This window comes from Convolutriloba macropyga, chromosome 13 (assembly GCF_964194025.1).
Source record: "Convolutriloba macropyga chromosome 13, txConMacr16.3, whole genome shotgun sequence".
Lineage (NCBI taxonomy): Eukaryota > Metazoa > Xenacoelomorpha > Acoela > Convolutidae > Convolutriloba > Convolutriloba macropyga.
The window spans coordinates 27,446,443-27,461,478 of NC_134480.1; the positions used below are offsets into that span (position 1 = coordinate 27,446,443).

The 15,036-nt window shown below is 36.8% G+C and overlaps 1 protein-coding gene and 1 long non-coding RNA gene across 2 annotated transcripts; both read left to right on the plus strand.

Annotated features, from left to right (window-relative positions):
• Positions 1–720: 720 nt before the first annotated feature.
• On the plus strand, positions 721–13,979 carry LOC142351682 (uncharacterized). Its single transcript, XM_075403822.1, has 7 exons — positions 721–766; positions 854–1,110; positions 1,741–2,044; positions 5,131–5,318; positions 12,426–12,711; positions 13,112–13,250; positions 13,699–13,979. The coding sequence occupies exons 1-7, from the start codon at positions 721–723 to the stop codon at positions 13,829–13,831; spliced, it is 1,353 nt and encodes a 450-aa protein (XP_075259937.1). The 3' UTR covers positions 13,832–13,979.
• On the plus strand, positions 7,586–8,777 carry LOC142351588 (uncharacterized). Its single transcript, XR_012760968.1, has 2 exons — positions 7,586–7,960; positions 8,222–8,777. It is a non-coding gene; the product is annotated as an uncharacterized LOC142351588 (long non-coding RNA).
• Positions 13,980–15,036: the final 1,057 nt, after the last annotated feature.

A 15,036-nucleotide genomic window follows, 5' to 3' on the forward strand; every position in this document is an offset into this window, starting at 1 on the left:
TAGCGGAAGGACGGTTAATTAAGAGTATTAGCACAGTTTCTTAGATATCGGATGTAAAAATAGCCCTCATTTGAGTATGCGAAAATAGTTTCTGCAGTTTTTTATAATTGTTCTACTGGTGAAATGGGATAAAGTGGGTTGGAGAAGCATATTTTAAGTCATTTTTCATTAAGAAAGCAAAAAAATGCTAAATTTTTAATATTTTAGCAGAAATTTTAGCCAAACGAGTGGGTTCACAGGATCAATTAGTTCTCTACTTCATCTTTAAACGTAAAAGCAATAATATTTCTATTCACAATTTTACCATAATTTAATGAAAATTGATCAAAATTTTACGAAAAATTACAAAAAAATGTGAACAAAACAACGAAAATGACGCTAAGGTTAACAAATTTTTAAACCTCGAAAGAAGCGCAATTCAAACAAACCATTTATCAATTGCTGTTCTACACTTGACAAACTTTCTAATGATACTTTTCACAACTATTAACGATTAATATATCCATCGGCTCGAGCATACAGTTCCTGAGTTCCTGAGCATACATACTTAGGTGGGATCAGAACAATCACTCTCCAAATGAGTAATTCTACGTTTTAGAAAGAAATCAGAGTAAACTGCAAAAATTTAGTCTCTATTGTGAATGTGTTCCTGATCAAAGTTCAAATCAGTTTGCAATTTTTCTTTGAAATTTTTTCTAAATTAGGTTGAACGGTTTTAAAATGTTGCTGTCAGTGTCAACATTTGACGCAATCGTATTATTTGAAGGTGAAATCGAATATCGAAACTAATCCTTAATCAGAAAGCAAAAACTCTTTATATCTAAACTAGCGTAATCGGACGTAATTTTTTCAGCCGTCCAAAATGAAAGACAACCACGAAATAATGCATTTGTGTCTGCGGCAAACCAACACCACCCAAACCACTCGGGCAAGAGTGCAAATGTGAACAAATTCAGGGCGGAGGCCAGGGCACAGGCAGCATCTGACGTCACCGGGTCTATGGGGAACCCGGGAACTGCTGGCGGTGGGGTTGGGGGTGGTGGTAGTTCAGGTGGACTGGGGCTAACCAGGGCCAGCCAGAGTTATCGACCCGTGAGCCAGATATCATGGGTTAGGGAACAAAATTACATGCAAATCAAATTGATAAAACGATGTAATAAATCCCATAGTCAAGGACAATCTTAGTGATTGTTTATGAACTGAATGACTGCTATCAGAATTCAGCTCAACACCATTTGGAAAGCTGCAGGGTTTGCTTGTCAGCTTTTTGAGTACACTTTTGAGATCCGTTTCGTATTTTCCTGTGAAGAGCTGTGTGAACATTGTGATATCATCCACTATATATCCATTGTAATGTATCCAAATTTAAAGAAAAAGTTATAGCAGAAATGCTTAAACGACACGAAAGAGTGCCAGTAGACAAAAGGGTAGCAGGATTCAAATACCTTTTTATTAAATTATTTTAAGAAAACCGAACTTTAGTTTGTTATGAATTAGAAAGTAATAATGTTTGATTTATAAATTTCTAACATGTAATTAACCAAGTGGTTAGTTTAATTTACATGTTCCAGATTTTAAGAAAATTAAAAACCGAATTTAACTTTCATAACCAGCCCATACCTTGAAAAATTATGGTGTAAATACCACTATCTGAGAGTGTAAAAATATCAATTCTGCAGATAATGAAAATGCACCGAGGAAACAAAAACAATTTCGAATCATTTTTTCTTTCCTTTCTAGCCCAGTCCATTTCCGTTTTCCTTGAGCCCAACTTGCAACAACTCTCAAGCTTCAATTCTACCATCGCAACTGACCTCTCTCTTTTGTTCACGTGAGTCCCCACCCGGAACCCGGCATCTGTTTGGATCCAGTGCAAGTTTGAGCCCTCTTTTTATGCTAGCAGCCGCCCAGGGCAACTCTCTGATGTCTGGCGTTGTTAGAGGGAACTCTTCTGGGGGTGGGTTGCCTTTGGATTTCTCTGGAGTGTTTGGGAATGATAACATACCAGGGCAAATCCAGTCTGGTCTGGAACGAGAACTAAGCGGTAAGAACTGCGATCCACACCCATCTGTTTTTTTGGGGGGGTGGGGGGTGGAGGGGGATGTTAAATGGGTAGACATTAATTATAGTTTTTAAGATCTAGAACGCTTTCGACTCGACGTGCCAAGAGCTGCTACAACAGCTGTTGCGGTCAGAAGTCTGTACGTTATCCAACGTATCGCCTGAAATAAATATTATCCTATTAAATTTCTCGAACGATATGAAATGCATGACGCCATAGTTATCAGCATATATTCCGCTCGAAACACTTGAAAACAGCAATTAGTTATTGTTAAATTATCCAATCTTAGCAACCCATGGCTGTCAACTCTATGAAGTAGGTAACCAACTTGAGGTGCGCGACGAAAGCTAACTCTGATCAGATCGACGTGGGTCACGTCTGGCAACAAGTCAACGATCTGGGAAATCTGACTAAAGTTGAACCCAGGCTCTGCATGGTCTGATCATGGGCGAATCCAGACGGTCTGATTAGAGCAGGAGTCTGAATAGTCAGGAGTCCGCATAGTCAGTCGGTAAAGTGTGGATAATCTTAACACAGACCTTTCTGAAGACTGTACGGTCTGATCAGAACAATTTTCTGAGTCTGCGTAGTCTAATCTCAGCCAAGAACTCCAGCCAGTCCTCTGAAAACGAAGTTTTAACTAGCCTCTGATGAGTTAGTTTATAGGACTTCAAAATTACACTAAAGACTAAGAATCGTTTTGGGTTGAACATCTTTCTTTCCAAGGAAATGATTTTGAAAGAGGTGCTCAAAAACAAATAAAGAAAAATTTCTTCAATATTTCTGGAAAAATTGCATTATGCCAATCTACCAATACAAATGCATTACAATCTACCGTCACTTCTCCCTTTCATTATCGCAAATGCGTCGGAGAAGTGTGGTTTTGCAAAATAAGAACAGAACGCAAAGAAATGTAGCAAAATTGTAATTAATAGCCGCCCTCATCTTCTCAGCCGGCTATTATAGCGCTCCTATTTTTTTTACAATTCAAAGAATTTGAATTGTATTGGGGCGCTGTCTTTTTTTTTAAGATCTGTTCACACATTTTCATGATTTTTGAAGTCAAATTGGAGTAGTGATTTTGGTCACGCCGAAACAGGAAATGGAGTGAAAAAGCGAGTGGTTTTGCGGCGTGAATTTTTTTCGCTCTAATTTTAAAGTAGAGTGCGAAAATGGTATTTGAACAAAAATTAGATTTCTCGCTAGTGGTTTTTTGTTCACATGCGGCAATTTCACTCTGATTTTTACTGTTTTTTCGATTTTTTGGATCGGATTTTTTTCTAAATGGTTTTCCCAATCCATTCACAGCTCATTCTAGGCCTAGTTTTTAGTTTGAATTAAATTTTCATTTCTCGCTAGTGGTTTTTTTGTTCACATGCGGCATTTTGACATTGATTTTTTGTTTTTTTTTCTTATTTTTTGATCTAATTTTTTAAAAATTGTTTTCTCAATTAACTCATAGTCCAGTCTAGGTCTAGTTTTTCTGTTTATTCAATGAAAATTCTTTGAATTGTACGTCAGGACTTGTCCTGCTATGTTTTTTTACTTCGTCGAATAAAAAAATTTTCGCTTTACCTCATTTTGCCGCTTTTTCAACATTTTGCGTGATATCTTTTTGACTTCTCTTGGCTAGTTTCTCTTTTCTCTCATTCTGCTTAAAATGAATTTGAACATCAGTTGCTCAGCAAATCAATTCAAAATGAACAGAGTCGGTATAAAAAATAGAAGTCAGAAATAGAAACGGGATAAACCCATAAAGCCCAATTTTAGATGCCCGCTATTTGAACGTCGTTCCTATAAGTCTTAGTTACCATCTCTAATGCTTATTGGTATTGATAGTAGCCCCTGTAGCGTCTCTCTAAGAAACAGAAGTACGTTATGTTCAACTACGAAATGCCATCAAAATAAATCGGACTTAAAAAATGTTTTTGTGCAAAAATATATTTTTTTTCAATATCTTCTATTCTTTCAATCCCAATCATGCTTATTGGAATCAACGGCGGCTATTTTCCGGCAATCTGCCGGGTATGTTTCATTCTTTTGGCCTTCAAGTCGGTTGGGGGACTTTCAGCGACAGTTTGCAAGGCCCTCAAAACAATCTTCATTCTCTCTGATGACAGAAGCTTGCAGCATGCTGGGTTATCTCTAGCTTTTAGTAGGCTATCTGAATCAGTCTCTGTTACAGTTATTCGCGAGCCTGCAATCATGCTGATTTCAGACGTGAGATTAAAGGCAGAGCAACGCGAGCCAGTCTTTAAAACGTGCCCCTTAAGAGAGGAATCCTCTTTCAAAAATATTTATCCCAATGAGCGGGGACAGTCATTACTGATGATTTTTTGGTGTCTCACCCAATGAGTGGGAACTCATAATTTTCTGTGTGATCGTTTGGGTCACTAAACAGTGGCGGGAAAATCTTGGGTTCAACAAGAGAAATGACCCCAAAACGTTTTCAAAAAGGTAGTGCGAATGATTCCGAATGATTTGAACTGAACTGATAAAAATATCAATGATTGGTTAAGAACCAAGATTTCTTGAATTTACAATCTTTAAATTTAAAAAATATTCAGCAATTTTCACCGCTGCTTCAATGATTAAATTTTAGCTCTGACACCCCATGCGTTACCTTACAGTGTCTGGTCAGAGACTATTTGTCCCGATTTTCTAACAACCCTCGTGCGCAATCGACGTTATTTTGATCAAATTTTTTTTTTTCGCGCACCGGAGGGTATTAAAATTTCGCTCCATAACCACACCCACCTGTAAAATCTTTAGTAATCGTAAAAGTTCTATGAGTTTGAATGAATTGTTAATCAACTCTTGCCATTACAACGGTTGCATAACTTACGTCACACAGCAGTTGACTAGACTATTTTCCTCATCACTCTTTATATAGAAGCAGAGGCACCAATTCAGATCATCTTAAAATCCATCTTAGCTTACAAATTAGGCATGCAACTGTTGTTATCGCAACGAGAGTTGGTTAAATATCAAACACGTACCAAATGACTTTAAAAGTTGTGACAATATGCTAACCGCCTGTGCAACTTGTAATCCTACAAAATGTTCAGATTTTCTGCTAGCCAAGGATAAGCAGGAAGGGAAGGATAAATCGGACGAAATGTCTCAGAAGGACAACTTGGAATGTGGGAACATTGAAACTGTGAGGGAATTGGAGACAATTGGGAAGATTGGGAGAGAGGTGGCCCAATGGCTCAACAACCTGGCACCACTCACTCTCTTCAATTCTCAGGACAAGGTAAATATTTTGGAATCTATTATGTGATTGATTAGTTGGATCTATTCGCCCACCCCCCCCCCCCCCAGTGTTTTACGCCCCCAGTTACAAATTGTATGTTGTTAAATAGCACTTTGCTATGTAAAAAAATAGCACATCCGCCTGGGGTGGATTTAGTACGGAATCAATTGCAAAGCTAGAATCGTTTTTGTCTAACAGAAAACAATGCGTAAAGACGGCACTGAATATTCGAACTGAGTGACAATCAATCACGGAGTACCTGAAGGAACAGTTCTTGGACCTTTAATTTTTATAATGTATATATCAACGATTTCCCAGAAAAAATGAAAAGAAAAAAAAAGAGAGGACGTTTTACAGTTTGCAGATGACACATGCATTATTTGTCATTCCAAACCCGATTAGAATCTCTTACGGGAAACTAACATTGTATTTGAATATACTGTCAGTTATATGAGGCAGAATATGCTAACTTTGAACCGAGATAATACAGAAATTGTGGTTTTATCAAAAAATGGTGAATCAAAGATTGAACAATTGCATTATAATAGAACTTTTATAGAGCCAAAAACAAGTTGTCGTTTTTTAGGTATAATGAGTGATAAAAATCTAAATTTTGACATACAGCTAAACAAAACGTTAACAAAATGGCAAATTGTATTTGGTCAATTTACTTAGTAAGACATCATCTACCATTAAAAGCAAGAATTGGTCTCTTTAAGTCACTTGTTTTGTCCCATCTCAGTTTCAGTGCAAATTTGTTTCCAATTGTTGTCGATTATGTCACTTCAGAGAGTTAATCGACAAATAAACTGGGGAATAACGGTTTGCCACCTGTGCAAAAATTTTGACAGTGCAAGAGATTTATTGTTGAAAGAAAAACTTTTACCAACAGAGCTTTGCATTAAAAAAGGGATCTTAGCGCGTATTATTTGCATCCCCAGAATCACGTGCCATATTTTTACATAAAGATTTACTATGTAATGGCACGTTGTCTGTAACAGGGGAGCACATAACGTAACGGGGGGGAGGGGCACAAACGGAAAAATTCGTTTGTCTTCTTGGATTTTTTGACGTCCTCTCACAATATGAAGAGAGCAGTCGAGAAACCAAAAATTACTCATTCAGGATTTTTGGAAAGTACGAATTGACCAAAAACTCCAGAGTACTCTTTTTTCCAAAGAGTAAGTGCCAATCCAAATGGAGTGACAGGTCATTGATCAGAAATTTTTCTAGGAAGTGGAATAATTTACCAATTGAAATCCGAAAAGAAAAAACTAAAATTAAATTTAAGGAAAAACTGAGCATCGAAACGGTCAAATTGCATGAACGTGTTCCAATAGATAGACAGGTAAGAGGCTTTAGGATTTTTTTGTACTGAAATATAAAGACCAAACTATTCATATAATTACGAGGCGATTTTGAAAATGTAAATATTTAACCAAACGTTTTTCTTGTGGTTATAACTTTAAATTTACATTTTCGAATATTAAAAAAATGTTATGTAAAAATATGGCACGTGCTTCTGGGGGGTGCAAATAATATGCGCCACTAAGCTTGAGGGGGGCACAAACGAAAAAGATCCAGTTGCTGTATGATTGTGCAGCTCTAGCATATAGCAACTCACCTGTAATGAGAACCTGAGAAGCTATTTACTTTTGAGGAAGTTGTATCACAATGAAAAAAAAATAAAACTAGCCTTGAAACAAGCGAGGGAAGTTTAGAAAGCTCACTTGCAGTTGTTCGTTTGAAATTGACAAGTTTTTTCTGCTTAATTGCATTCACTCGATGGATTGCAAAACTTCGTAGATCTATCCCCCCAAAATTTTAACCTTAATCTTGGGGGTTATAAAAAACTGCGGATAGGATTTTAATGCTGCTAAACGTCACATTGCGCTTTCGCATTTTTTCCGTTTGTGCCCCCCAGCTTAAAGGGTATTAGTCGCAGATCAAATAAGTCTTTATCACTACAGAGGCACGCATTTTTCGAGTCACAAATGCTAAGGCAAACAAAATTTTATAAGAAAACAATGCGTTCCCTTATTAAAAAGCTACGGAACCAACTCTCCATTACTCGCCATAAGTCTTCCCAACGGGTACTAACGGAAATAAAAAGATCCACAATTCCTCTAAAAGCCACCATTGTATTTTAGTTTTGGGGTAATTGGGGGCTATAAGCTCTACGCCATCTATACTTTGTGGTGTTAGAAAATCAACGTCGAGTGCCTCTTTTGGTCGATTGATAATGTTTTTTTTATAAGAACGAGATTTCGATTTAAATAACCACGTGCTAAACAAATGCATTTTAAATTGACTTCTGCGAGAGGTGACTCCTAATCGGCCTATTTGCTGAGAATTGCAAACAGCTCCCGCGCTGAGAACAAAAGCTGCTGCTTCTTCACAACTAAGTTGACACCCAAGTAAACAAACACACCACAAAAAATAAACAACTCCAAAAAGTAATAAAAAGGTAACAAAAAATCAAGCTTTGAAAAAACTTCAAGATTGTAGTAAATCTTGAAGATCAGAAACTCCGAAGGCTGAAGTTGGTTCACGTGTCGGAACACGAATCGATTTGTGAAAGAGAACCTCTTGATTGACGACACGTGTACTAGCATCGACCAAATCTGCAACGACAACAGCTGGTCTTGTTTCCTTTTCTCCTTTATGAATGTAAATTTTATGAATGTGGTACTGATATTGTTGATTATTAACTTCCTATGCCAACAAATCCTAAGCTTTATGGGATCTTTTCCGTTTGTGCCCCTCCCCCAGCTTAATGGGTGCATATTATCTGCACCCCCAGATGTACGTGCCAGATCTGGGCTTATCTATTGATAAGATCAAAAATATTTTTTTTCCGCCTATAGCCCTTGTCTAACAAGTAAAAGGAAACAACCTTGGAGGAAAATTACTGGGGAAACAAAATCTAAACTTCGCCAGACAGAAACGATTGAAGAATGAGTTGCTACCGATACTGCTATCGACCCTGGTACTACTACAGTTCCTGCTACTACCCCTGGTCTAGTTGCTACAGACCCTCATCCTGCTACACCTCCTGCTACACCCCCTGCAGACCCACCCATTGCCACACCACCCCCAGTTGCAACCCCTGCAACACCTGTCACCAGAAAGTGTGTTGTTGTCCTACGTACAGACCAATGGTGTGTTGGCTGACCCGAAGACCTTGTTCTTCCTGTTACTGCAACTCGTGTTGCTCCTATAGATCTTCTTGTTATAGTTCGTGTCGACCATGCTCACGGTAGTAAATGCTAATCGATGATTGATTGGAATTCTGAGAAAAATATGGAAAAAGGCAAAAAGAACCGAGGAAACGATGAGACACTTGATAATGAAACTAGAAATGGGGGAAGCCTGAATATATAACTGATGAAACATATTGTTGACTGTAATTTCGCTCCACTGTAACAAAGCTCGTGTTGAATTTATATGTTCACGGAATATTGTCGTTTTAAAACGAGATCGAATGACTATGGGGAGAGATCAGGGATCTTTCCGTTTGTGCCCCCCCCCCCCAGCTTAGTTGGCGCATATTATTTCCGCCCCACCCCGACGCACGTGTCATATTTTTACATAATGATTTACTATGTAATGGCACGTGCTCTGTAACTGGGGGGAGCAAAACGTACTGAGGGGACACAAGCGGAAAAGATCCGAGATCAGAGCGACAATCTAAAGTCCATAGCCCCCTTCCCCTTCCTTGACCACTGATTAGCTAATTGGGGTCTTTCCTATAACCCTATAATAGGATACCCTATAACCCCCCCCCCCAATCATGGTAAATATACCATAAAGGGGATATAATTGCATGGGGGGGCTATAAAGGGAAAGACCTTTTAATGGGATCAAGGGTTGAAAAAAAATTTACAATACCGTGTTACAGTCACTTCGAAATTCTGCCTTGCATCTCGAACGGTGCTCTCGATTAATGCCTAACGCTCTGAATAATTTCTGGCGCCTAGCAGCAGTCAAAACTTCAAAAATTGTAAATCTTTAGACATTTGCATCTAACGTCAGCAAGTTTATACAACAGCTTCTTCAAGGCAATAGGTTGCTTCTTCCATGCTTTTGTAAATTGTTATAAACAAAGATTAGAACTTCGAACCTTAGTTTTATTGGGGTGCTCAGTATAGCCCACCACAAAAGTACTGCTCACCATTGTATTATGTTTACCCAGATTGAGATGGGAGGGTTGTCTATACGTTAACGTTTTATGACCACTCTGGTCAACCTTCTTTGAAGTTTAACGGGCCTTTCCCATTATAGCCCCCACAGCTTAGTGGTCATATATTCTATAGCTCCCCCCCCCCCCCCCACAATCCCCGGGTTGAAGTTTCTTTGATTTCATACAAAGATCATATATGATTTCATACTCTCCATACTTGATTTCTTAGTACGATCCTTGCATGAAACCAAAGAAATCATATATGATCCTTTTATGATTACCAAGAAATCATATATGATCCTAGTACGAATACCAAGAACCATAATTCTATTATTCGAAAATCTTTACCATTTATATTTTTATTCGGTAGGGCATCACCTATCTGATTTCCCGGCATCACATTGTGATCAGCCAAAAGACCCTAACGTACAATATCATTCGCAAAGTTGGTCACTAACTAAACGAGTAAGTCCAAATAAATAACGAAATTGTCGTCATAATTTCTGAAGCCAGTTTATATTTATAAATGCTCAATTATTAAAAAAAAATCGTGAAAAAAAATTGCATATAACCTCAAATTCTTTTTCTGAATATGTTTAAACCACAAAGTTATTCTTTTAGCGCAGAAATAGAATCAAATGTGGATCGCAAATGCGATATATTAATTTACTAAGTCCTCTGACTACATTGTAAGAGAATTTATGGCACCAGTCAATATTTTATGTGTCATATATGACCTTGAATGATTTTCAAGAATTTTTTTTTGACTTCAATAGAATATTAACATTATACAATTTTCAGTCTTCAAAATTTTTTGTATGATCCCTGTATCAATTCCAGGAAATCATATATGGTCCTTGAATGACTACCAAGAATTCATACAAATCATAAATATGACCTAGTATGATTATTAAGAATCATATATGACCTAGTACGAAATCAAAGAGAGTTGTATGATCGTTGACCGGGGATGGTAATTATACCATGAAGGGGAGCTATAATTTCATGGGGAGCTATAACGAAAAAGACCCCAGATAACTTTCCAGTTAGTAATTTTTATTACAACATAGTACGTGAGAATCAAATTTAGAACCACTTCAGCTCAAGAATTTTTAATGGAAAACTATTTTCCCAAAAGTATCCATGAATGAATCAAACATATCGTTGCCAATTTCACATTTGTACATTTTGCACCATTCTGCAAGGACAACATCTCTGTTAAATTTAGAAAGTGAGAAAAGTCAAAAAATTTTCGCAGTTACCATTTTGTTACTCTTAGATTTCACTGAGAGGTTTCATTAGAAGATGACAAGAAAATAATCGGAGTTAAAAGGGGTTGTTGTTGTGACATTGCAGGCAATTATTTGATCTTTTGAATTGAAGCAGTGATCAATAAGTGTAATTTTTTTGTCAGTACATCTGGTTGCGTCACCTAGCTTAACAATTTCTAGTCATGAAATTGATGCAAAAATGTCTTGTTTAGTTTTTCTGTCTTGTTCAGATAATTCACGTGGTAATCTCCCAGCAAAAGTACGTTATCAGTTATACTAATTGCCATCGATTGTTCGGTACTGAACTGACCAAGAAAATACTCCTCAAGTTGTTTGTGGGCAATAGGAAACGTTAACCAGTAATTTTTCATTCAGAGGGTCGCTTATTTTATCCTAAATGTATTCAAAAAAATTCTCATCAACCGTTTCAATTCTTGATTCAAAACTGGTTTTGAATTCTGTCGGAACAAAAGTACCTACTTCTCCACCCTTTGAAGCCTCTTTTTTATCTGATCTACATTTCCCAAACAAAGTAGGCGTTGCTGTTAAAAATTTGTCTGAAGTTTTACAATCAGTGTCCGACCAATTTTCAGTTACAGCGACAAACGTATTAATGGGTGCTGTTTGCAAAAAGTTTAAAAACTCTTCAAACATGTTTTTGAAGCTTTAACAATTAATAAGGAAAAATAATGGCAATTGGTTTGATCCTCTGTTTTTTAAGCAATTGGAATACGCAATAAAATTTTCCAGATGAGGCCCTGGGTTCAATTCAATGTCACTTGACTGCATGAGAACTAACGTACAGCAGAACATACAGCTTCAGAGGAAGAAAGCATAGATGTATGATTCAAATGCTGATAAAAATTATTAAGTTTGTTGGAAAAGTACTTTTCAAATGTTCGTTTATGAAATTCAGTATGATTTTCTTTGCTCATAAGTATACTTAAAATCAAAAATATCCAGAAAAGTTAAGTTCTTCTATTTTTCAATTAACCATCAGCCAAAATTATAATGACTTTGAGGTAAAAATGCTTGCTTTGGATGGAAACAAAAAAAATGTTGTTATCATAATGATCAAAAATTTTTCCAACGTTTCGGTTTATAGTTCTCTGTGTTATTTCAATTTCCGACACTGTAAGCCCTTGATGTACGTTGAAACTGCAAACCTTTCTCACAAGTGGAATGTTGCGGAATTTTGCAAATAGCAACTATGAATAAAACTGAAGTAATTTTCATTAGCGCATGCAATCTCGAGTTGAGATGTCAGCCGTGAGAAATGAATTAATAGAATTTAAGATTTGTATCAAATGTACCAAAAAATTACGCAGGATGCTATGAAAGTTTCATTGCAAGTCTAGCACTTCTGTTGCTACAAAATTTCAGAACTCTCATGATCACACAATAAGTGGAATCTCATTCTAACAAAACAAAAAAAACGATAAAAAATGCCGTCAATCGTTCGAGAGCAGTTCGTGTCCGTCATTCGTCCAACATTAGATGTTTTTCCAAATAATGCCCGGTGTCCTCAAATGAACTCGCAATTAAAATTGCATTATATTTCTATTAAAGCTATTATATCCGTGAACTCACCCCAATTTTTATATTAGTTTTCAGTTAGAGACAAAAAAGTGATTACAATTTTCTCTGTTTCAGGTGAAACTGCTGTCGTCAAGTCTGTTCAGCCTCTGCGCAGTGACTGCGTGTCAGCTGAACTCAAGCAAAGAGTTCATAGAATGGATGAAACAAAATGGCAACCATAGTGACATGAAGTTGAAAACAGCAACCAGGACCACTGAGTTACCGAATGACAGCAAAAGTTCAAGTCAAGTTCCCGAGGAAGTGGTGAGGTGCTGTCAATTGGTGTTTGAAGAGTTGATGTCACTCTGTCCGAATTTCTTGGAGCTGGCAGCTTTGAAGAGCATCATTGTGTTCTACCCGTGTAAGTGGTATCTATAATGCCTACGTAGAGGATTTAGACCTCGACTCTTGAAATGACTCTACTTGACCAAAAATGGCATAGAAAACAATGCTCGATGCCAATTGCTCATGAAAAAACTCAACTCAGAGCAACATATAGAAAGGGGTGGAAAAAAGCTCTTTCAGGGTGTAAGTCAAAGAATTAACCCTGGAACTAAAGTCGATTCTCATTATATCCATTTTATAAATATTTACAACACACTGCCAAATTAGTTCATTACACTCTATTTCCGCATAGTAACAATGGATTAGGTTTTCACAATTTCATCCGGTCTTTTTAGGGGCGGATTAAAGTTACCTGGGTTACAATCTTGGGGAGTGGATTGATCCAGAAAATAAGATAATTATATTTATATTTTTAGACAATTCGGACGTGAGTGACAGTGGCAATAGTGGCACTAGCAGCAATGAAACTAAAGACCTGTGCAAGAAACTCTATGACCAAGTCTGTATTATGCTCTTACATCACTGTGTCACCAACTACTCCACTGAGCCAATCAGGTTTCACTTCAATATTCATTGCTTTGTTAGATCACTTCTGGCATCGGTTGTGCATGGGAGGCAAAAAAATAGAAAGGGGTGGATAATGAGCAAATGTCGAGATAATTTACGGCAAAAACTCCCAAATAAGAAAGTCAAACAAAAAAGTCGCTGGTGTTCATTTTTTTGGACTAAAATTTCCTGTAAACAGTTTGAATTAATATCGTTGACATCAATTTGAAATCATGTACCTTCAAATCATGAAAATTTTACCTCATATGCAAAAAAGTTGCAAGTACCTTTCAATAACTATCGATTGGTTGATTGCTGGGAGTTTTTCAATGATGCCGTTTTTCTTTCTACCTATTGACTGCTGTAATCATATGCGCCCACTTAGCCTGGGCTAAGCTGGGGATGGCGGGGGGGGGGGGAGGGGGCTTTATTTATTTAGTAACTTAATTGAATTTAGGTTCTGTCGTCTCCTCAGCTGTGCAATATCTCTCAAACTGGCTCCTCGAACATCAGCCAACTTGCTGTTCCAAAAACTGCCAATCGGACAAGAGCTCTCCGACATTGTGGAACTGTCAACCGATCAAGAATGACACACCAACCTCAATTGAATTCACTTGCGATCTAGTTAAACTTTTGATCCTTCAATTGAGAATCAAATCACGTTTAGTTTTCCCTCCTTTGTTTGTTCTTGCATGCTTATTGATGTCTTTAGTTTCGGTAGACAGACCACTGTACACAAATGTTAATGCCCAGATGAATTTAACATCTTTCCTAGTTTTCTAAATTATTTTAAACTACTGCACTTTTAGATCAGCTGATTTTCGACAGTTAAGACCTCAAGTACCTTAAAAGAAAGGATTCCGGCAAAATACGACAGTTGTTCTTTCGAAAACTCCAAAAAGTACGTATTGAAATTACGTCGCAATTTTTTATGCTCTTAGTCCTTTGTTCAAATTATTCGAAAACAAATAAGCAATCTGTTAGGCAAGTTACAAGATAAAGAAAATTATTCTAAACTCCATTTAGATAATTATCAGAACCAGGTTTGCTGGGTTGCCAGAAATATGATGTTCTGTAGAGAGCGAGAGCGATACTTTAAATTACTCATAAATATTAGCACCTATCAGAAAATATAAGAAAAAAATTTAAAGCTGTACAAAGTTTATGTTCATTATCCAGCATAACCGTTCAACAAAACTTGAACACGTTACTCACTATCTTCCACTTAGCGCAAGATTAAGTCGCTGAAAAACTTTCTATTTAACCAAAAAAAAACAATTTTTTGCCTAATTTTGTTTTTCCGAGATAATGGATAATGAGCATATGTCAAACTAAAAAAAAACAAACAAAAAGTCGCTATTGTTCATTTTTTATGGAGAAAAATTTGGAGTAAATAATTTGAAATTGTAGGAATGGAAAGTTAAACTTAAGCGTTTTTCGGAAAAGAACCAAACTAATACTGACTTTGAATTATTCCCAACACAAAAAAGAATTCTAAATTTGAAATTGTACAAAGATAATAATGGTGAAGAAATTTAAACTGATGAGAATGGTTGAACAAGTAAATATTGGCTCTGATAAAAATTATATCATAGATTGAACACCAAAATTCTCACCCACGTAATATTGGATTAGAAACCCAAATTAGGGGCCTAGGTTATCAAACTCATGAATGACATTCTGAAAACTTTTCCCAAAAGGGTATTTATCACACAAAGATTCGGAACATTTTGTAAACATACGACTAAACTATCATAACCAAACATAGATAAGCAGTATATATACGGCCCAATAT

What these genes read in the sequence shown, in the direction of transcription:
- LOC142351682 (XM_075403822.1), top strand. Translation starts at nt 721, where the DNA reads ATGTTGCTGTCAGTGTCAACATTTGACGCAATCGTATTATTTGAAG. An exon ending in CGCAATCGTATTATTTGAAG is followed by an intron (nt 767 to 853) that starts GTGAAATCGAAT and finishes TAATTTTTTCAG; the next exon opens with CCGTCCAAAATGAAAGACAA. An exon ending in TACTCCACTGAGCCAATCAG is followed by an intron (nt 13,251 to 13,698) that starts GTTTCACTTCAA and finishes AATTGAATTTAG; the next exon opens with GTTCTGTCGTCTCCTCAGCT.